General features: G+C 48.3%; 1 protein-coding gene across 15 annotated transcripts in view; it reads left to right on the top strand.

Moving 5' to 3' along the window:
• The window catches only part of LOC1280574 (insulin-like growth factor 2 mRNA-binding protein 1), a 70671-nt gene that overhangs the window by 33957 nt on the left and 15033 nt on the right, over positions 1–21681 (top strand). For 13 of the 15 annotated variants that reach the window (XM_061662455.1, XM_061662456.1, XM_061662459.1 and 10 more), the window contains 3 exons: positions 19385–19555; positions 19629–20772; positions 20838–20987. In XM_061662455.1, coding sequence (XP_061518439.1) covers positions 19385–19555; positions 19629–20772; positions 20838–20987 — 1465 coding nt within the window. Of the gene's footprint in view, positions 1–7131; positions 9606–19059; positions 19314–19384; positions 19556–19628; positions 20773–20837; positions 20988–21681 lie in introns of those variants that run through there. The other 2 variants (XM_061662449.1, XM_061662464.1) reach the window with 2 other exon arrangements.

Below are 21681 nucleotides of genomic sequence, written 5' to 3'. Positions count from 1 at the left end.
TCATTTCAGACTGCGAGAATTCATTCATTCATCATTTCAGATTTCAGAAGATCAGACTGCGGGATATTGGAGTAGTTGTTTCGGAATTAAAAGCGTTACTCCGATATAACATCAGATATTTCAGTTAGCAGTAGTAGTCTCTTTTGTTATTCTACAGGTATTACAAAAAAGTTTGCAAGAAGATACCAAAGGCTTTCATTTGAACGTGGAAGTTGAAGAATAACTTCAATTCATTTGGAGTTGAATATCAGGGTATTAGATATCAATAATATGATACCAAACACTGGTATTTGGCATTCAATTTCTTGAAGAAGAACTTTAACTCATCCAATAGAATGCACCGCGCTTTGTTGTCGACTAATCGTTAGTCACTTCGTTCGGCAAAGTTGCTGCAATCCTGATGCTACTGCCATCTCACGACCTCCTTTAATCGTGGCTAACGAGAAGCTAATGAGATTGGAGGCTGATCAGGCCTAGGCAGAAGGGAAATTCATGCATTTGCCAAAGCAGCTACATGGGTGCATTAAAGATGGGAATGGTCACACAATGCCAGCAAAATTCTACTCCGTGTTGCGCTAAAACTACCTTCCTTAGCCCCGAACCCCTAAAATCCCTCCTTTCGCTTCGCTGCAATTTGTTGCTTTCGTCAGGTGCTGTTGCACAGCGGGAAAACACGGGGTCATCGAGCGAAATGCACTCCAGCGAAATCGGGCAAAAAGGGTGATGCACAATTAGCGGGGAAAAAAGCCCGAACCGAACCCCCGGCAATGCGAAGTGCTCGTTTCTTCACCCTTTGCCGTTGTCTATTGTAGTAAATTCGTGATGACCTTTCCGCAGAATCGGATTGTTACGAGAGGTTTTGATGGAGGAAAGTGTGATAAATCGCGTATTTGTTTCGCGTTTCTCTTTGCCATTTCGGATGGGAATGAAAGCAGAGCTGCTGGAGTGTGATGTGTTAGGTAATGGAGACCACTTCAATACAATACGGAACAGAACTACTGCTACTTTATGTTCTTGCGATTGTTCAAATGTTGCTAATTAATATGCACTCGTTTGCTCGTTTGCTGAGAATCGTTTACCCCGTACTTGAAAAGAAAGGTTTCATGCTTGTTTGTTGTTCCTCGTTGTTTATCTAATTCAACTTCCACTAATTGATCGTACCTTTTTGGTGGGCAATCTTGCTGTTTTAGTCTCCGCGCCTCACCGATGGTTCGATATGGTTCGATTGTCCGATCCCAATTAATAGAAGGTTGCTCCCTCTCGGAGCTCCGCATCTGGGCTGGTGTAGAGAAGAAGAGGAAAAAAACAAACGCCCAAGAAGAAACACACTCCGAAACTCAGAAGTGTAAAACTCATTCACCGGCAATGAATTGAGTCATTGCATAATTGTTTATTGCCCCGCACTCTGCCAACCATTTTGGTAAGTTTAATAGGTGACGGCGGGGTAGGAGGGGTGGTGTTTTATTAGTGGTTGAAACTTTTCGGTATAATTCATGAACCGTACCGTTGGCGGAGGAAAACGGGACTTTCGCCTTCCGTTCCGGGTGGTTCGCTTTATTATCGTTCGCGCCCCGAACCTGCGTGCAGCTTTTTCCCGGTGGGGTTTTTTTTATTCCTTCCAAAATGGGCAGCTAAATACTGTTTCTTAAAAAAAATGTCTGCAACTTTGTGCGTTGGCTTCATCGCAGGTTCAAATCCCGCAGCACACGTGGCCACTAAAAGATGATGTACTGTGCGATATATTGCTATGTGTGGTGGTGGTCGAGTCTTTTGCTGCGAGACTAGCCAGATGCTCCCAGCTACAAATCTAGCACACGGAGCGAAAACCTCTCTCAACAACGAAACAACAGCAAACAAAAAATGGTTCATTAACCTTAGGAGGCCGCGAAAACAGTTTCGGCGACTGTGAAAAACAGTTGCGTCAAAAAAGGGAAAAGCTCGGTGAGAAGGGGTGTACGGAAAATCACCGTTTTCGCAGTTTTACTTGTGTTACATTAAATGCTGATTCGATTTCCGGACAAATTGTTAATCTTTTCCAACGGTTCCTACAGTCCGCTTCGGGAGGTTTTCCAATGGTTGGAGTCGTGCATGTGTATGGGATGATGATATATGGGCTATATTTTTTCCTCAGAAGTTATCATACTGATTTGTTGCACTAGTAAACTAATGTGGTTTATATTATGTTGTTTTTTTTCGTTACAGGTAAGCAATTGGGAGCTTTTTATTCATTAGCTAGTAAGCAACAAGCAACAGGAAATCTTCCGCATTCGCTATTAAATGTAGCGTTAATACTGTAAGTAGAGATGCATAAATCGATAGCACTAAAAACATTGAAGAATTGTTGAAAATATAAAATTCCTTTTCAAAAAGCAAAAGAATGCATAAAATATGACAAATGATAGGAAAGTAAAGAACATGACAGAGGAATTAAGAGAATATTGATATCATAAGTAGCACATGTTGTTGAAATGTCGATTCAAATCAATGAATAGTTGCCATATGATAATCTTATCTTATCTGTGTCCACCTTGTGCAAAAGGATCCTCATCAAACTCTTCTGTTCTCTATTTCTTTCTTTCCTATCTCCTCCTGTTCTATTTTCCATTCGCTTTATATAACTTTTGCGAGTCTTCTGCTCCTTTCATCCACTGTCCACGCTAGGTTCGGTTTCACATTCTATTCCTATTTTCCTGCAAACCCAAAAGTGTGCTATCGTTTTCTTAATATCCTTGCGATCTGTAGTTAGCCATCGCTTTCCTTCCATTTTTTTTCTTCCCGCTCTGTGCTGGCCTTCCTGATTGCGGCCTGTTTTATTTCATTTGTACCACCTCTCACCTTGACCCGCTTCCCCCTCCTATCCTTGCCCCACCACACTTGCTTCGTCGACGCGAACGCGCCAAAGAGAGAGCCAAAAGGGTTCCGGGGCTCATTTTTTCGATTATTATTCATACAAATGTTCTACAAGCGCGCATTGTGACGCGGGAATGATGGGATGTTAGAAAAAAGGGGATTTTGCTTTTCTTGTGTTTTTTTTTGTTATTCCTGTGTGTGTGTGTTATATTGCTTCCCCTGCCTAAAGTGAGAAGGAGTGAGCCAAAGGGGAGGGAATCGGTGGTTATACCATTTGTTGTTGTTGTTGTTGTTATTGTTGTTGCCTGGCCGCTTGTCAAACGGGGCACAGGGGCAGGGAGCAAAGCGCGCAGGGCGGCATATTCTGATGTCGCTCCATTTTCCTTGTTTCATGTTAACCCATGTATGTGCCCTAGGTTGTTTTTGTACATGTGTGTATGCGTTTGTCTTTTCTTATTATTATATTATGCGCCTTGCGTTAGCCGGCCACCCTCCTCCGTTCCTCTGTTTTCTAGTTGCTTTATCCTGTTTTCTTCACTAATTCTAAGCTTTCTTCTCGCACTACCGACGTTCTGCACGTTCGTTTTCCTTTTCATGTTTGCTGCTTTACGTATCTGTTTTCCTGTGTTTTGCCTTATTCTCTCTTTTCATTCTTTTCCATTCCATGTCTTGCTCTTTCTCGCTCTGTGCGTTCCATTCTTCCCATGCAGCATGTTGCTTTTTCTCTTTCATTTCCTGCCGGCTTCCTGTTTGTGTTCATTTCCTTCCTTTATTTCGTTACCATGCTTGGCGTACTCTGGTGCGCTCGTCCGGCGGCAGCAGCAATCTTCCACCAATTGCACAATTGTGTGTGTATGTGTTTGTGTGTCTGTGTTGCCTTTGCTCGGCTTGGATCTCCATAATTTGGCTTCCCGAAATTGTTTTCGCCCTACATTGAACCGAGAGCTCTCGCGAGCTTCTTTCGATCTTCCCGGTGGCCGGCGTGAGCGCGCGCGCGCGCCCTACATTCCCACTGCAACGTTTCGTTTCGTTTGCGCTTTCCTGCCCATGTGCAAGATTAACGCAAAAGGAAGCGGTAGTTGCCTACCGGCGATTCCGACCAGTGTGTGCGCCCTCCTCTCGCGGTCGTGTCGTGTCTGTCCAATTGGGCCAGGGGGTTCGTGGACGAGCAATTTCTTATTAATTGCCAAAATTCGCGTGAGCCCATTGATGACGATGGGGTCCGTTGCTGCTCGAGGGGGGGGTGTGGTGGAAAGGAAAGGAAGGACGCAAGCGAGCCGAAAAATGAGTGTCGGGGTTTGCGTACGAAGCAGTAAACCGGGCGCCCAAATGTGCGTGTCTGGAGCTCTTTGGCCTCCGATGGGCAATGATGGGTTCAAGAGCAGGGCAGCAGATTCGCAAATGAAAACCGGCCCTTGCACAAAAAGCGACAGAGCAAGAGAGGAGAGATGAAACCAGGGCAACCGGGCAGCATCCCTAACCCTAAGCGGGCAGTCGTTTCGGAAAACGATTTATTACATTTTGCAATTTAAAGTATTTGGAGCGGGCCGGGTAATGGTGGTTGATTAGGCTAGGAAACATTCAATTTTTGGACAATTAGCGGCATTTTCACTTGGTGATTGCGTCTATTGTTGATGTGCCACATTGATGATGCTCTTCTCACATTCCATTGTGATGTCTAGTTGAACTGTTGTGGGATAAAATGTAAGTCCCGCATTACCAGTTTTCAATAAGCAACAGCTGCTACTAAACATCCTTAAATCGTAACGCCAACCGTCACTGGTTTTCTATCCTCGCATTCCGTTACACTGTTGGCAGCTAAGCCCCGGTACCAGCCGATGCATGATTATGAATGAAGTTTCGCTGCATTCCGATGCATTAGAAAGGAAGAGCAAACCAATTACAATCTCAGTGCATCAAGGCGCGCAGTGCACGATTTTTCCCCTGATTTCCCGAACTGCAGCTGCATTAAACTCTCGCGCGCATGATCCTTCAAGGCTCGGTAGCTTCTCGCTCGCTCACTTACTCATACTCGCATTCACATTGCCTCTCCCTATCGCGCTCTCTCTCTCTCTCTATTGGCTAGTGCACCCTATGATGCAACTGCATCGTTGCACCTGTTTCGCCGGTCGCAAAAACGCATACACGCTCGTCTATCAAAATATGTATGTCCGTCGTGGCCGGGGTGGAAGATTTTTCGGGGCGGAGCATTCGTCTGCCCATCTAGAAAGGGAAGAGTCGTGAGGTGGGACAATCGTTACGCAAGAAAAAGGGAGAGAACGAGAGAAGTGAACGAGAGCAAAAGTTCCTTCCCTGTATGTGTGTGTGTCTGTGTGTGTGTGTATGTGTGTGTGTATTCTACCCATAATGATGGCATTTCCGAGTGCAACAGGTCTCGCCGCGTGCACGCTTGGTGCTGCAATTTGCAAATGCAATTTTCCCCGTTTTCCCCCTCCCTCGTGTTGTGCATGTGTTTGGTTTTGTGCTAGTGGGGTGAGGTGTGCATAGAGAACACCGAAAAAAAGGGGTAAATGCAACAGGCACACAGCGAGTGCGATAAGGGTTCAAAGGACACGCGCATATGCTGTGTATGTTTTGCGGGCTGTCGGACACACACCGGCGCACTCACCGAGACACAATGGGCTTTTTGGGCTGCATTTAAATTGCAACAGTTGGTCGGGGGGTCTCTGTCGAAGTCGTCGACAAATCGCCCTTCGTTTTTTTTTTTTTTTTGCAAGGACCCGTCTGGATGAGTCCCCCTCCCACTCGCGTCCACTCTCTGTCGCTCGATAGTTATCGCGACCGCCGCTAAGGAACATTCTCACTTTCTCACTTTCCCTCTCTGTCTGTCTGAATTTCCGCATTATAACGATGCCGTGGGTAGGTTGCACACAACAAAAGGGATGGTCTTCATTTTGTTATCTATTTTGTACTGTTTCATCCGGAAGTATCCGTCCGTTTTGCGCGTATGAAGGGCATCCGATGCAAATAACCTGTGGTGTGCGTTATCAATTGACAATAAACGGGAGGTTAGGATGCATAGATATCGAAGTTAAATTTTGGTACCGATTTCACGCGTGAAATAAAGTAAAGATTAGTAAGTAATTGAATGTCTAAGACCAGAACAAATCAATCGGAACGTATGAACCGCGTATCTCAAGAGGCATATGACATTTGTATGACATTTGACACTTACTACGTTTATGCGTTTTTGCTAGGTTGTTTATACTATAACCGTTCAAATAGACATAGAGCGACAACGTCTCGCGCGACAAAAAGTAGCTCAAAATTTCACTCCGCGTAGATTAAAGTAGCTCATGTATGTATCAACCTAAAAAATGAGTTTAAATGTGTTTAAATTTATTTGTTTGAATTTTGAATAAGTCTGGCTCATAAACAAACTGGATAATTCAAATGTATCGGACCAAGCAGAAATTTCGCGCGAGACAATTAGCTCTTTTTGCAAAATTGAGCTACTTTTTGTCGCGCGACAGCTCTGTCTGTCTACAATGACAGCTCTCTTTCACCATCTGGAACCAGCATTCCATAGTCCTGCAATTAGTCTATTGGCACCGATGTACTAAGATGTCTAGTTAATTGCTATGAGTTTAAACTGAGTCCTCTTATGATTTGCTAGAGGTGTGATTTACTGTAAAAATATCTCATTTCCCTGTGGATAAAACTCCAGTGATTTATTGAATGCTCTACTGGTCTGCAGACAAGGTGAACAAGCCGAAGTCCGACCACTTGGCGTCCCACAACGATGCAGCTTTGGAACGTTAACAACTCACTCCCCCCCCCCCCCTCCCCACCAGACACTCCAAACATCGGCGAAAAAGCTTCCCCTTTCCTCTCTCATCAACCACCCCTGGTGGGATCCTTGGCCGCGTAAGCGCCTGTTTTGTTTTGCGCACAGATCACGCGGCATCCTCGTGGGTTGCCACGAGAGATGGCTCACCGTGCCGCAGCTTCGTACCGCACAAAGCATCATCGCTGTTCACCATCGCAATCCCGCCGATGTGCACAAAAAAAACGCAAATTTGCGGCCGTGTTTTTGTATTGCTGTTGCTGTTTGTCTACTACTACTACACTACCGACACAAACAAGAGATGAAATCGCGCTTGGAAGCTTTGTAGCGTAGCGTACCTCCGGAACCGGTTTCCACGCGTTGCAGCACCCCCTTTAAATTTCGCCATCGTGCGCCCTCACAGTGGTGGGGGTGAACTGCACAATCATCGCTTTAACTTTGCATCGCCGCTCTCTCCCGCTCCGCTGCAGTTTGATGCGCTTTAGGCGTGTTTGCGCGAGCGCGCGCACGGGCTCTCATTTGTTGGTGTGTGCGTCCACGCTTTGCCGGCAACAACGACGTGGGAAGCCTTTTTCGGACGGGAATTATTATTATTTGCATCGCAGCTTCGCTGACGGCTGCACGCGTATTGCGCAGAAGAGTGATTTGTTCGCAATTTTCTCCCGTGTTTGTGCCACAGTGTCTGTGTGTGTTCCTTACGACGACATATTTCGAAAAGAGTTTGATAATATGATCCTGCAAAACGTAAATAAAACATTCGTAAGAGGCAACTGCCGGTTGCAGTGTTGTGATTCGATATTACTTTGCCCACCACGGTTGTGCTGTGACCATAGTCGCCGCGTCAGCACTTTTCCCAGCACTGCTAGCTCCTCCCGGGCATAGTGTTCAATCTCCCTGCCCTGTGATTGCAACGGTCAGCAACTTCCTAAGCCGATGGTAGCGGTGTTTTATTAAAGTTTTCAACTAAATTAACCGCTCGAAACGTGAAGCCCCTCTAGAGTGGGTGCGAGTGTGTGTGTGTGAGTGAACGCGTACGCCACCAATACACAACGATGGTGCATTATGCGACGATTTATCACATCGCGTAGTGTGTGGCAAGTGCTGGCCGGATACATCAGCGAGCACAGCCCGAGCGATCGTTGAGCGGATTTTTGCTTACCAAGCCAATTAAAGCGCACCCTGCCGCTGCCGCAACCGTACGCCATTAGCGGACCCGACATTCCCGCGCCCAACTGTCAACTCGGCGCTCTGTGTGGCGTTATCGCGCGCTCGCTAGTGTTGGTCTATCGTTGCGAAAGTGTGTACGCTTGGTTCGTTGCTCCCTAAGTGTACACACACACACACACAGGCGCGCTCGCACGACTGGGTTGGGATTTGGATTTAGTTACGGGTGCAGCGGGCACACACGGAGCACTAATAAAATTCAAACGACTGGTGCGGTCAGGCCCCGACCATCTCGGTTCGTTCCGTTCGGGCCGTCCACAGCACGTGTATTGGTGTCGCCTTGCGCTACATTCTGCCGTATCATCGTCTCCAACCGGTTGCTGCAGCGCGCGCCATCACCGCACACAGGGGCCGCCACCAGCAGCAGTGAGTCTCGTGTGTTCGCGCGAACCGGTATAGTACACGTTGCGTGCCCGGTGACAGATACATTACTGCGTGCGTGTGTTCAGGTTGCTTGCGTGTAACCAATCGAAGAACGTTGTGAAATCAAAGTTCTTTTTCTCTCGGGCTTTAATCTAATGCGAGTGCGAACAAGAAGAGTGCCATTGCTCATCTCTCAGTTCACCTGTTCCTCGGTGCTCCGAAGTATGACAGCTGTCAACTAAGTGACACCATATGGAAGATCAACTGGTTTGTTGTGTTGTATGTAGAGTGCATCACTACTAATGTACAATTACTAAGCGTTGAACTAAGCGAAAATGGAACCAGTCGCATACAGTTGAATCCATAATCACCGTTGGTGTCGTCCGCGTACGTAACACACGCCCCTCCCTCCGCACAGGCACTGATAAAACCCGCTCTAATGCACAATCGAAACCTTGCCTAGTGTGAACTACCAGTGAGTGTGTAAGTGTGTGTGTGTCTTCCTGCGATGGCCTCCGCCTGTTCGGTGACGTGTTTTTATTATTGAAGACACCCCTGGGCCATGCCGGCGCCTTAATGTAAACGGCAGCAGCAGTGACCTGGTTATTTTTTGCATCCATCCACTCCAGACGTTCACGCAGCGTTGTTTGTTGCTTCTGCTACAACATTGTTGCCCACTGTCCTTCGGAAACCAATCGCCGGTACCGTTTCTATCTCTGTTGTGGCTCCAACCCCACTTACACTGTACCGCCCTACAGACACATTCACACACACATATTCAGTGCGATAAGAGGTTGTGGCTGCACGTAACAGATACTTGTGGAGTGTTAAGCTTTGCCTTTTGCACTTGTCTCGACTGCTACAAACCACAAAAGCAGATACCGGAATTCGGAACCTTTACGGAAAGTTTTCATCCAAGGTTTGATGCACGTGTGTGCTGTTTGGTGCCGTTTGATTGTGCTAAAGCGAGTGACAAATAAACTGCCCGACCCCTATCCACGGTCACGTGTGTTTCCAATCAGATCGACTGTAGACAGCATTGGTCGGTGGGTAATATGGCCCAGCATCAGTATCAGCAACAGCAACAGCAGCAAACACAGCAGTACCAGTACCAACCGATATCGCAGTTCCACAGCCCCGGGGTAGACTATGGTCATTCGTTAGTGGCGACCGGTGCAACAGCCTACTGGTATCCCGGCGCAGGCCAATATCCCGACACGCATCAGGCGCAGAACGCTAGCAGTAGTTTCGCTAGTGGCAGCGGTAGAACGCGCACCAGTCGCCCTTACAGTAGAGATGGTCAGAATGAACAGTTCGCCTCACGTAACGCTTTTGTAACTTCGCCCAATCGTGTGTCTAGGTATGTCCAGAGGGTCGTTAGGTGCTAGTAAGAGCTAATGCATCATGCAAGATGGCAGAGGATGTTATATAGGTTTAAGAATATTGAAGCAACAGATGCAATCCAATCCTATTTCTAATTCATCTTTTACCCTTTCTTCTACTTTCAGGTAAGCAATGAACAATTCTGGAAGCGAATGGACACGTCTAAGATAGGCCTACACCATACAGATAGGCCCGAACGAACGCCCCACAATAGTGGATGGTTTTGTATTGAGCAACAGCTTCACCGTTCCCAATACCGAACGGGCGGGTGGCTGTTTGATCAGCTGTGAAGTAACCGGCACACCATCCGCGAACGTTCTTTATAGATTAGAAGAAGAAACAGCTCTCGGCAGCTGCTGCTGCACCCCACTTTCGCTATGAAGGGGTAGTTTTATTATGTGCCTTTAGGGGTGTCGCCGTTATCGTCTTTGCGAATTTGTAGCATTGCAAACAAAAACTGCGCTGCTAGTCGTCAGAAGCACGATGGCGCCAAAACGGTGGCGCCTTCGCGCAGATAGGCAGCAAAGGAGCGGAAGGATAGACGTATGACGCTCGCTGCTAATACAGTTGGCGTGGTCAACGTCGCTTTGCGCGCGATTAGCGGTGAAGTGTGTGCTCAGGAAATAGTTCAAAATTTTTCGGTACATTACTGAGTGCTTATCAAAGCGACCCAGGTAATCTCGGTCGCTGCTACAGCTTTTTTGGGGCAGCCATCGTCTAGACGATGATGGGGTAGTGTACTGCGTCTAGTCGATTCGTTGTTTTGCAGCATTAGGCGCTGTTCCGATTTGATAGAGTACACTCTAAGTTTGTTGTTCGCTTGAATGAATTGCAAATGCTGGTAAAGCATAGTCAGCATTGTAAACAACAACAATCACAATGATAAGTATTCGTTGCTGGTCACTACAGCTTCTGAGAGTAGATGCATAACGCTGCAACGTGTTCACTTACAAAAAAAGATGAACGTTACAAAGACACATGAAGAGCGGCAGGCGGTATTTGCTTAGGCCTGATCCCATTCCCTTGCCTCGTGTACTTTCGTCAGCCGGGCGTCGGTGCAAGATGTTTTTCAATGATGGCAGTTCATATCAGCCAGCTAGTGACGCGGGAAGCAGCAGCAGCAGCTACCTTGTTGTCGGGTTCACCAATGGCCACGACAAACAGAAGGGAAAGAAAGAGAGACGCACGAGCATCGACGTACTTAAGTGATCGCGACTGGGGCAAAATCTTGCGGTGCGGGTTTCGCTTGGAAAGTGTGGAAAAGTAAACATTTGTTATCAATAATGTAACAATTTCTACAATTTCCGGGGTAGTCGTTGTCGCGGTTCCGCACACAAACACACACATATGTGTAAGATGCGAGGGCAACATCTGCGTGCGCGTGTAAGAGCTGGCCATAGCGAAGCGCCGCGACTCGACGAAGATGCCGAGGAGGACGCCAGAAAGAATCGCTGCGCAAGCGAGATCGAATGCTATATAGAAGCACCAGAAACACAGCGACAGCGATGTGAGGAGAGTGGGCAAGCGGAGCAACACGGGCATCCATCAGTGGAGGATCGTCTGAAAGATTATGGTTTCATTCATAAAAATATGCAACGGCTGAATTGAGTTAACGGCATTGGGAACATGGTAGAGGCCGTATGTTTAGGCGTCGGTTCCGGCAATGAATGAACGTGTCGGTGAGAGGCGGTAGAGAGTAGCAAGTGAGGGTGTGTACAAGATTTTTTAGCTCAATTTTTTCACGTGCCCTTGGCGTAACAGTGCGCTTACGCTGGGGTGCTGGGTAGTGGAAGTACCCTCGGCATCCATTGCTATTTCCTGTATTGCTTCGCAGTGTGTCGTCTCAGACAAGAAGTCAAAAACCAAAAATACACGCTCTGGCTGTCGTCCAACATATACGTGTCTGTGTATTTGTGTGCTCTGTTGCATCTCAAACGAACCGCACTCTTGTCCCCGCAAACCTCCTTCCCTGCCCAATGCATGCGATGCATGACGCTCAACATTATGACAGCAAATCATTGGGCGGGCCAAGAGGAAGCGTCCGTACGTCGGCGGCGGCTTGCGTTAGAGATTATTAAGAGGCATTAATTCCGCCGTTCGGAGTCCGCTCGCGGTTTTCTGACGCTGGCACGGCCAGGACTTTGGCTGTGCGCCGTCCGATTCTTCCACTGCAGCAGCAGCAGCAGCAGCAGATCGTGCGATCGTTTTGACAAGAGCGAAAAACGTTTCAAATGAGGGTCTGGCTTTTATGTGCTCGTTTAAGGAGCTCCAACTTCACAGCCATACAATTCTAACGAGCTTCGTCACTGACTACCGAAGCAGGCGCAGCAGATCGACTGAGCCTGTCGAAGTGCTCTCGGTATGAGAGGGGATTGGGGTGGGGAGGAGGGGACTAGCAGGAAACCGAAGAACCTGCTACTTTAACGCTCGCCGAACACACTTAACACGCAGACAACATCGTCGTGGTGAGATTGTTTATTGCATTCTGAACCCGCCAAACTGCATTCCAATGAGTACAACTTGTTTTTTTTTTGCGTGTGTGTGTTTTTGTTTTTGGGCATGCCGGTTTTTGGCGCGAGTAAAAAGTGTGGATACAAAAACAAGAGCGGACCAAAGAAAGGGAACGAACACACGAGCGCACGCATCTCATGGGAACGCCTCGAGGCGACTCCGTATCGGGCTGGAAACGATTTATTTTAATTTTTGTTATGTTTGGGGCGGCTTCTTGGGGCGTCTCGTCTCTGCGGTAAGGATATCGAGCTGCATTATGATACGTTTGCAAAATAATGAAGTTTACGGAGTGATGGGGGTGAAATATGTAAAAAAAAGAAACAATCACTGTTTGTACCTTAGTGCGTTATCGTTCAAATAGACAGTTGTGCGATTCTCGATCATCGTCGACATCGATCTTTAAATCCATTGGGTCGCATATTTTGTCACTTGGGAATCCAGTAAGCCCAAATGTCAGTTCAATTTGAAGGCTTAGATGACATCAAAATCATAAAACCGTTGACTACCCATTAGACCCGGATGGGCTCATTAACCGCTAAATATTGCCTGGCTGATTCACTGCATACAATCTCTCGCTATCGCAATCCACAAATGATGTATTGCAAAAGCAGTCACCGTTCGTCACCTCCAGTCACTCACTCCTCCGTGACCACACACGCACGCCCGTGACTGCACATTGCTCGGTGCACTTTGTTGCAGCCCAATCGCGGGAAGGCATGGTGCAAGCGAGGAGGACCTGGTGAGCGAGAAAAAAGAACCAGTTATCCAGCGCACAACAATGCGCCTCGTATGTCGCGACAATGTTTGCCTGCGAGCACGCTTGTTGACTGTTTTCGTTGTTAAATTTTTACCCGCTCTTCTGTCCGGTGTTGTTAAACTGAACTTAAAAATAAACGCAGACGGATGTGTGTTTACGTTGACAAATCGGCGAGCTGTGCGGGCGCAAAAGGCAGGAAATGAGGTCACCGATGAATGTGAGGGAAGAGCCAGGGGGTGGCTATACGATCGACAAATGCATCGATACATCGCTGGAAAGAAGATGTGCCATGACCGGCTTGCGCTGTTCAGCAGCAGTGTGACCTCAAGCCGTACAAATGCAGCTTTTTTTTCGCTGTTGTTGTTTTGGTTTCGCTTCACCGATTCATTCACCGATCGGGTGTCGAAGCGGGTGGGGGTGCGTGTGTGTTATGCTAATAGAAAGCGCGATGCACCCAGGAAATGCAGTTGTGCACGGGCGACAATGTGCAGCGCATGATCGCAATCGCGCATTCGCAGGAAACGTGCGGAACGTTGATGACAACATTGTATGCATTGAGTGCGGGTGGTGGGTGATCGGATTGGGGTGGATGGTGTGGGTGTAAGTGCTTTGTTATTTTACTACCCAGCGGAAATGCAATGATGAAAATAAATACAAAGATCATTGCATGTTCGGTAGCGCTTTGCTGAAGATAATTCCTGAAGAACATCTTGCAGGAACAGTGGTTCGCATTAGTTTAAAGTTTTAAACTATTTCAATGTATTTGAGGACTTTAAATGAAACCCATGTTGGCGATCAAGAATCAAAAGGTCCGCTATTTAGACACTAAAACATCGATAATTATCGACCAAAATCGATTAATTTTTGATGGGGGAATTGAACCATGTCTTACCTTGTAGAGTCCAGCGTCACTATTCATTAGACCATGGAGACACATGGCTGAATGGTGCTTATTAGGCCTATATAAGCCTCAGGTCTTCCATATCAGAACGGTTGCTTATCTGTGTCATACAGTAGCGTCTCTCAATTACACCACCGAACCGAAATGAACAGGGATATGGCGTGTAGACTCAGCAAAGAATCCTACTTTCTACTTATCGCCAAACGTCTCAACCGTGCACGGGACAGGAATGTTGGTTGTTTCGAATTGGAAATGAGCAAAAAGCGCCAGACACTCGAGACACAATCGCGTCTCCTACCAGCGAGACACCTCCTCGTCCAAGGCTTCACTTTCCACGCCCGATCGCGGTGACATCGTTTGCGGGCGTCGATGTTTGCGCATTCCACTCCAGCGTATGTCAACTTTGTGGAGAATGGGAGCCTGCGGGGCGAGCGGAGAAGGGCGGAGGAGAACGTCTGACGACCTACCCGCGGCATTCCAGGCAACTGTGCCGCGTGGTATAGGTTTGGCCTTCTCCCCTTTCAAGCCATCCTTCGTTGGGGAACGACGCTTGTGTGCTGTGCGCACTGCGCATGTACAAAATCCTTCCATCCGCAAGATCGTCTGCAAGATCGAGCGGAGCAGTTTAGCAGTAGCAGAAGAATGGTGGTTCAGCGAGCCGTCACGCATCTTGCGATAATGCGCCACTGTCTTAAGTGCACCCTCGGGTGCAATTCCAGTGCAAACACGTACATGACGGACGTATCAAACGCACGGTCCTTATTTTAGACCGTTGGGGCCTCAAAACATGCGTCTTTTTACGTGTGTCGCTACTCCAATCTCCCCTGCTCATCGACGATACCACGTCTCCTGAGGTAATTTCCCAAGTGTCAAGTCAGCGAGAGCTAATGTGTGTGTGTGTGGATTATGTCTGTCTTCCCGAGACCCAGGCTCCGACGCGACAGGGCGTGATGGGGACAGAGTTCCCACAGCTCAGTATCCCTGTCGGGGCCAAAATAAAGCAAAACTTTCTTTCCCGAACTGGTCTTGCTTTCTTCGGTAGAAACAGGGAACTTTATCAGGCGATTTATCGCCTTCCTTCTCAGCGGCATGCTCCGGGGCCTGTCTGGATCAGGTTTTTGCGCAACGCGAGGAAGGAGAACATACTACGCGCTGCCGGGAAGGTTCACATTGGCATTCGTTTGTTCGTTGCCGCCGGGCTTTGCGATGTAACGGTTTCCCGCATACTTTCATCCATTCGGAGATCGGTGTTTTGGTGGAATTGCAAACTTTGCTTCGCCGTAGATGGGTTCGAAGTGAAGTGCGCTGATTGTTGGCTGATCCTCCATACTGTCCAAGTAGAGGCGTGTATGAATGGTAATGTGATGCATGCGATATTTGTGTATGTGTGTACCAAGTGTACAGTGTGTGGAATAGGCGTTGGATGTAGAACTTTCGAGTGAACACTATGTGGCGTACTAATCGCTGACACGTGACCGGCGTGGACCCGGCAAAGCACGAATGTGTTGCGCCAATTTAGAGAAGGCGGAAGTCCGTCCCCGTCCATCGATCTCGGTGACGAAACCGATAAGGTGTGCATGGATGTGTAACGGCTAAAATCGCTTTGCTCACGTTTGTTAGGGTTAATATAATGGGGTGTGTTTGGTGTTCGGTCCGACTGCGGCTGTGAAGATGCAAGGTATTAATCATAGCTCCACACATTTCCTGCAGGATTGGGATTAATGGTCGCGATGAAAACATCTGGTGACTGATGTTGAATTCCAAGTTCTTCTCTAGAACGCCGAATACCTACCCGATGCCGATCGTTCTAACGCATCGGATATGCCATCGCATGTGTGAGGAATGGAAAACGGTGACTAATATTGGCAACGCATTGGTTGTTGGAATTCGTGCAGGAATGCAGCAATGGAGCAATGTTCTTGCGCTGGTGTTTGCTTATTTATGCAAATATTGCTGACGTTACGCTTCCGGTTGGAGCGTTGGAATGCTCGCAGGTCTTGTGCTGTGTGCATAGAGCTGCCTGGAGGAAGTACTTAGCGCAAGAATCGAACGAGCACTTTAACTTTGCTGTGAGTACTCAACCGTGTGCACGGCACCTCCAATTAGGGAGCAAAGAAAGTTCATTAGCTGCTGTCGTCAATAGGAAGATGCGAGAGAATGCGAATGTGAACGGTAAATAAGTGAAAAGTAAACGCTTGACGGTAACAAGGCTAAGGGTGTGTGTTCTGGGTAGAAAATGTACAACACTCCAAGATACACAACCTCGCGCAACATACGCTTTTAGTCGTGATCTGCACGATCCTCACACACGCGCTGGGCGCTACAGTGACGATCGGAGTCTGGCTCTTGGAATTCGGTAGATCCGTGGACGGGCCCGAAGAAACGTTGGAGGACATGTTGCGTCTCCTTCAAGTCACGTTTGCGGAATTTTCCTTCTCCCAGGCCAGAAAGGAACCAGCTCCAGAGACCAACGAGTGCTAACGAGTGAGAGGATATCGTCTCCCACTCGCCCTGAGATCAGACCTGACCGCGGGAGCTGATCGTGCGAGAAGACTCCCGGTGTGGTAACGTTTCGACCGAAATGCGGCGTCCTCTCGTCGCAGAGAGATCCAAAGAAGTCATTATGCAAGATCGAAATCTTACGACACAGGGCCCAAAGGCAATGGTGGTGTGACCGTTGGAAGCGTCGGTTGTGTCTCGGCAATAGCCGTCAGAAGATGAACCGACGCGAAGAGTCGGTAGGGAAAGTGGGGTGAAATGACATCAACAGCCGCCGCACAAACAAGAAGCAATGCAGGCTCGCTTCCACCCCACGCCGCATCGCAGTCTTAGTAGTCTTGGCAATGAAGGGAGCGAGATGAAAGAAAAAAACCACAGCAGACGGGCTGAAGGGGTGAGGCGTTGAGATGGGCTAAGAAAGGGTGCAAGAATGGTGAGGGAAAAGGGAGAGAATGACGGAGAAAGTAGGCCGAATAGGGGGGAGAAAAAGGAAAGCGAGAGAAAGAGAGTGAGAGAATGTATATGTGTGGAAAGCATAAACGACGATGTAGAACTATGCGATGGTTCGGTCGGTCTTTGCGCTAACGTTTGTCGCTGGGGCGATGGGAAACGCCACCCAGGGGCCCACAGTTCATTCACTTTCGGGTTTCTTTTCTGTCTTCGTTTGTTTATTTTTGTAACAACCTTTTTCCACGCGGCAAGAATCGTGTGCAAGCGGCGGGAAGGCGGTTCGGTCTTGCGCCCTCTAGCGCAGATTTTCCCCAACTAGCGGCTTCTGCCGCTCGATCAGTTGCCTGTCTCGATATTTTTCATGCGTGTTTTATGTTGTGATTTTTTTGTTGTTGTTGTGGAAGTTGAAGTAGCGGTTTGATGTGCAATTTTCGTTGCCGTTTTTTGATCGCACATAAGTTTCAAAGATTGGGAAGATGTTGGAGCTATCCCGTTGGTAGGCAATGCCTACATAAAGAACAGCGGGCAAGACGATTATCGTTCCATTAATCCTATCGGACGTCAAATACTGCTGCCAATTGCAATCTATGACCATCCTAGGTGGATCAACACACCAAGAAATAGGTCCCAAGAGGGCCCAAGAAATGCCTGAACAGTTGGAATTTATTGGAGGTGTTTTTGGAGTCCGTCCGATGATGATTACCCACCGGAGTAGGGTCTTTCAATCAAAGACCCTCATCTGCGAGATAAAACGTGCTCCTGTCGGTGCCTCTCGATACAGATATTCTTACCTATCCAACTCCAGCATAGATCTGGCAACGGTGGGAAGCACACTATACGCTGGAGAAAAAAACCCGTTTCATTAGCCGATAAAATCGAACCGCACGCTATTCATAACCCGTTATGCGTTCAGCCCAATGGAATGCTGAGATGAACCTTTCCGAACCGGCTCGCTGGTGGCGAGGGACGAGGTGGCGCTGTTGACTCAGCTACCCAGACCCATCGCGAAGATCGATGCTCCAAGACCTCACAAGTCTAGACCCCCCGACAAACGAAGCAACAAACGAGCAACTTCGTCGTGCCCTCGATCTTCTTGTCCACTTTTTTGTCCGAACAGCGAGATATTTCCATCGTATACTACCACTTCTTCGCTGCCGCTGGCTTCCTCTGACCGCGCGTGAAACCTTATCGGGAGAGAGAGGGCCCTAAACTGCCCACTTGCGCCTATGCTGCGCCCTGGGAGATGAATGAAACGAAAACAGTTAGGTCCCTATCATGAATGGACGCGCACGACTCCTCGCTGTTGCGCCGTTGCGAAATCTTTGCGCGTCAGCAACATCTCGAGATGACGAGGACGGGATGGTACCACACATGTTAATCGGAGCTCGGGGCCGCAGGGGATTTCAAGCGTCAATTCATAAAGCACCGCCAACTCTAGCACACTCTCTGAGCCCTCCACTTTATTTCCCCTTCGCTTCTTTACCATTGTGCGAATGTGTCATTTTCTCATCTCTCTTTCTCTCAGTTTTTTATTATTTGCACAAATATGTCTACCATCCCGCGCCAGTCCCCCACATACGCTTGCCACAGAGCGCACTCCATCCGTCCGCATTAGTGGTGGGTCTTACGATTTATTTCAGGTCAGGAAATGCCGGAGTCAGGTGCAAGTTTGTCGGAATCGATTCTAAACCAACGGTGCAGCGGGTGAGCTAGGTCGGAGTCGGAATCAAATCCAACCCGTGGGTCCAATTTTCCAGATATTGAACTTACTTTCACCCGCTGCACCAACGGATCGGAATCCTACACCAGCAACTAAACCTACTTGTCCCTGTTGGGCCTTCGACCAGAACGACTCCGGGTCCGGTAGGTTCGGGTCGACCCGGCCATCACTAGTTCGCATATGCCTTGTTGCGTGTGCCTTTCTCCCGGCATCTCCTATCTGTCGGTGGCTTGAATGTGGCTGGAACAGACCCCACAATCGGCATGGATGGTCGCCGATCTTCAACTACCACTCGAAACGGATGTGCCCAGCCTCCTTGGCAGGAGGGAATGCGCGAACGATCTTTCTCTCTACTGATGGTGAAAGAGTAGCGCAAAAAGTACGAGCTATAACGTTTTGCACACACATCGAGACTCATTCCCTTGGGCGGTGTAATGTTGCTCGCGACCTCCCCTAACGTTTCCTTTCGCACGGCAAACGCTCACGTATAGCGAGGCAGAGAGAGAGAGAGAGAGAAAGAGAATGAGAGATGGAGAGAGGGAACGCTCAAGCTCGCCCTACGCCATCCGGCTCCGGATCGCGATCGGCCATTCTTGCTGTGAGTGTGGGCCACTTAATACTACAATCGTGTTGCACATTCATCGTTCGTTAGTGACCGTGCGTTGTTTGTGTGGTCGTCGTGTGTATTTGAGAGTTTGCTTCCGGTTTTGATGGCCGGAAGCCCGACGATTTTTTTTTCCAAAGTTTGCCGCGGTAAAGATCTCCATACCGGGAGTAGGGGCCCCAGTGTCGGAGCTGGGAGTCGGATGAGCAGGCTGCCGAGCTCAGTGCCTTTCCGTTGGTGTTGGTGACCGTGCGTCCTATTGATCGTGTTGCGTTATTTTGACGTGTTATTTCCGTGTCTTTTTCCTCTTGCAGTACAACGGCCAAAATCGTCATCAGTGGTATACCGCAGCACGCCAAGTTCGACGATATCGAACCGTTGCTGAAGCCGTACGGTAAGGTGGAGCACTGCGAGGCAGGCACCAGCAAAGATCCCAACACGCAGACCGTCCATATTACCTTCGAGAATCACGACCAGGCACAAAGGTAAATCCCCGGGACACTTAGTCTGTTACTTTGAGTTTGTCTAACGTTTTATTTTCGGCCATTTTGTTTGCAGGGCGGTAGCTGGACTGAACGGTGTGGACTTTGACGGTTCGAAGCTGCTGGTGGAGCTGTCCGATTCGAACAAACAGGCGCGTCGGGCGCAGCGCAACCGATCGCAGTACGGCGCAGGGATGCCGGGCGGTGGTGGCCCCGGTCGTCAGACCGACTTCCCGCTGCGCGTGCTGGTGCAGAGCGAGATGGTCGGTGCGATCATCGGCCGGCAGGGTAGCACGATCCGGCACATTACTCAGCAGAGCCGGGCGCGCGTTGACGTGCACCGGAAGGATAATGTCGGGTCGGTCGAGAAGGCGATCACGATCTACGGCAACCCGGAGAACTGCACAATGGCGTGCAAGAAGATCCTGGAGGTGATGCAGCAGGAAGCGAACAGCACGAACAAGGGCGAGATATGTCTGAAGATCCTGGCGCACAACAACCTCATCGGGCGCATCATCGGCAAGAGCGGGAACACGATCAAGCGGATAATGCAGGACACGGACACGAAGATCACGGTCAGCTCGATCAACGACATTAGCAGCTTCAACTTGGAGCGCATCATCACGGTGAAGGGATCGATCGAGAACATGTCCAAGGGTGAGAGCCAGATCAGTGCCAAGCTGCGCCAGAGTTACGAGAACGATCTGCAGGCGCTCGCACCGCAGACCATCATGTTCCCGGGCCTGCACCCGATGGCGATGATGTCGACTGCCGGCAACGGTATGGGCTTCACTGGCCGTACCGCTGGTGCGACGGCCAGTGCCAGTGGCAGTGGTGCCACCGGCATGTATCCCGGCTCGAACTTCCCGATGTACCAGCCGCCGGCCGGTGGCCCAGCTGGGGTACCTCCCGGCTCAAGCGAAGTACAGGAGACGACTTACCTTTACATCCCGAACAATGCGGTCGGTGCGATCATCGGCACCAAGGGGCTGCACATCCGGAACATTATCCGGTTTTCGGGCGCGTCCGTGAAGATTGCGCCGCTCGAGGCGGACAAGCCACAGGAGCAGCAGACCGAGCGTAAAGTTACCATTATCGGCACCCCGGAGGCCCAGTGGAAGGCGCAATACCTGATCTTCGAGAAGATGCGCGAGGAGGGCTTCGTGTCCGGTACGGACGATGTCAGACTGACGGTCGAGATCTTCGTTCCGAGTGCACAGGTAAGAGAAGATTGGAGCAGCAAGCCCATTGGAAGGTTCTAAATATTCGTTTTTCATTGCTGCAGGTGGGAAGAATCATTGGCAAAGGTGGCCAGAACGTGCGGGAACTGCAGCGCGTCACTGGTAGCATAATTAAGCTGCCCGAACACACGGCCAGTGCGCCTGTGGACGAGGAAACAACGGTCCACATCATTGGTCCCTTCTTCAGTGTACAGGTAAGTTAGCAGTTAGATCAATAGAACCTACCAAGAACCTCTCGCCAACTATTTTGGGATAATTAATCGATTGAGAAGATTCATTCACGCGAAGCAAGAAGAGTCATTCGAAACTATGAGTTCGAATCTTGAATCTTAAATTTTAATAGTTTATCTGAATCATGAATCCAAATCTTGAATCTTAAATTATTAAATTTTGCATCATGATTCATGTGTCATGAATCTTGAAATCTGATTCTTGAATTTTGATTCTTGATTGTTGATTCTTGATTCTTGATATTTAATACTTGATACTTGATTCTTGATATTTGATACTTGATTCTTGATTCTTGATTCTTGATTCTTGATTCTTGATACTTGATTCTTGATATTTGATACTTGATTCTTGATTCTTGATTCTTGATTCTTGATTCTTGATTCTTGATTCTTGATTCTTGATTCTTGATTCTTGATTCTTGATTCTTGATTCTTGTTTTTTAATCTTGATTCTTGATTCTTGATTCTTGATTTTGGATTCTTGATTTTTGATTCTTGATTCTTGATTCTTGATTCTTGATTCTTGATTCTTGTTTTTTAATCTTGAAATTTGAATTTGATTCTTGAAAATTGAATCTTCAACATTGAATCTTGAATCTTGAATCTGAAATCTGAATCTTGTACATTTAATTTGAATCTTGAATCATAAATCTGAATG

Source organism: Anopheles gambiae, chromosome 3, assembly GCF_943734735.2.
Source record: "Anopheles gambiae chromosome 3, idAnoGambNW_F1_1, whole genome shotgun sequence".
Classification (NCBI taxonomy): domain Eukaryota; kingdom Metazoa; phylum Arthropoda; class Insecta; order Diptera; family Culicidae; genus Anopheles; species Anopheles gambiae.
The sequence above is the reverse complement of the archived record's forward strand: the minus strand, read 5'-3'. Positions and strand labels throughout refer to the sequence as shown.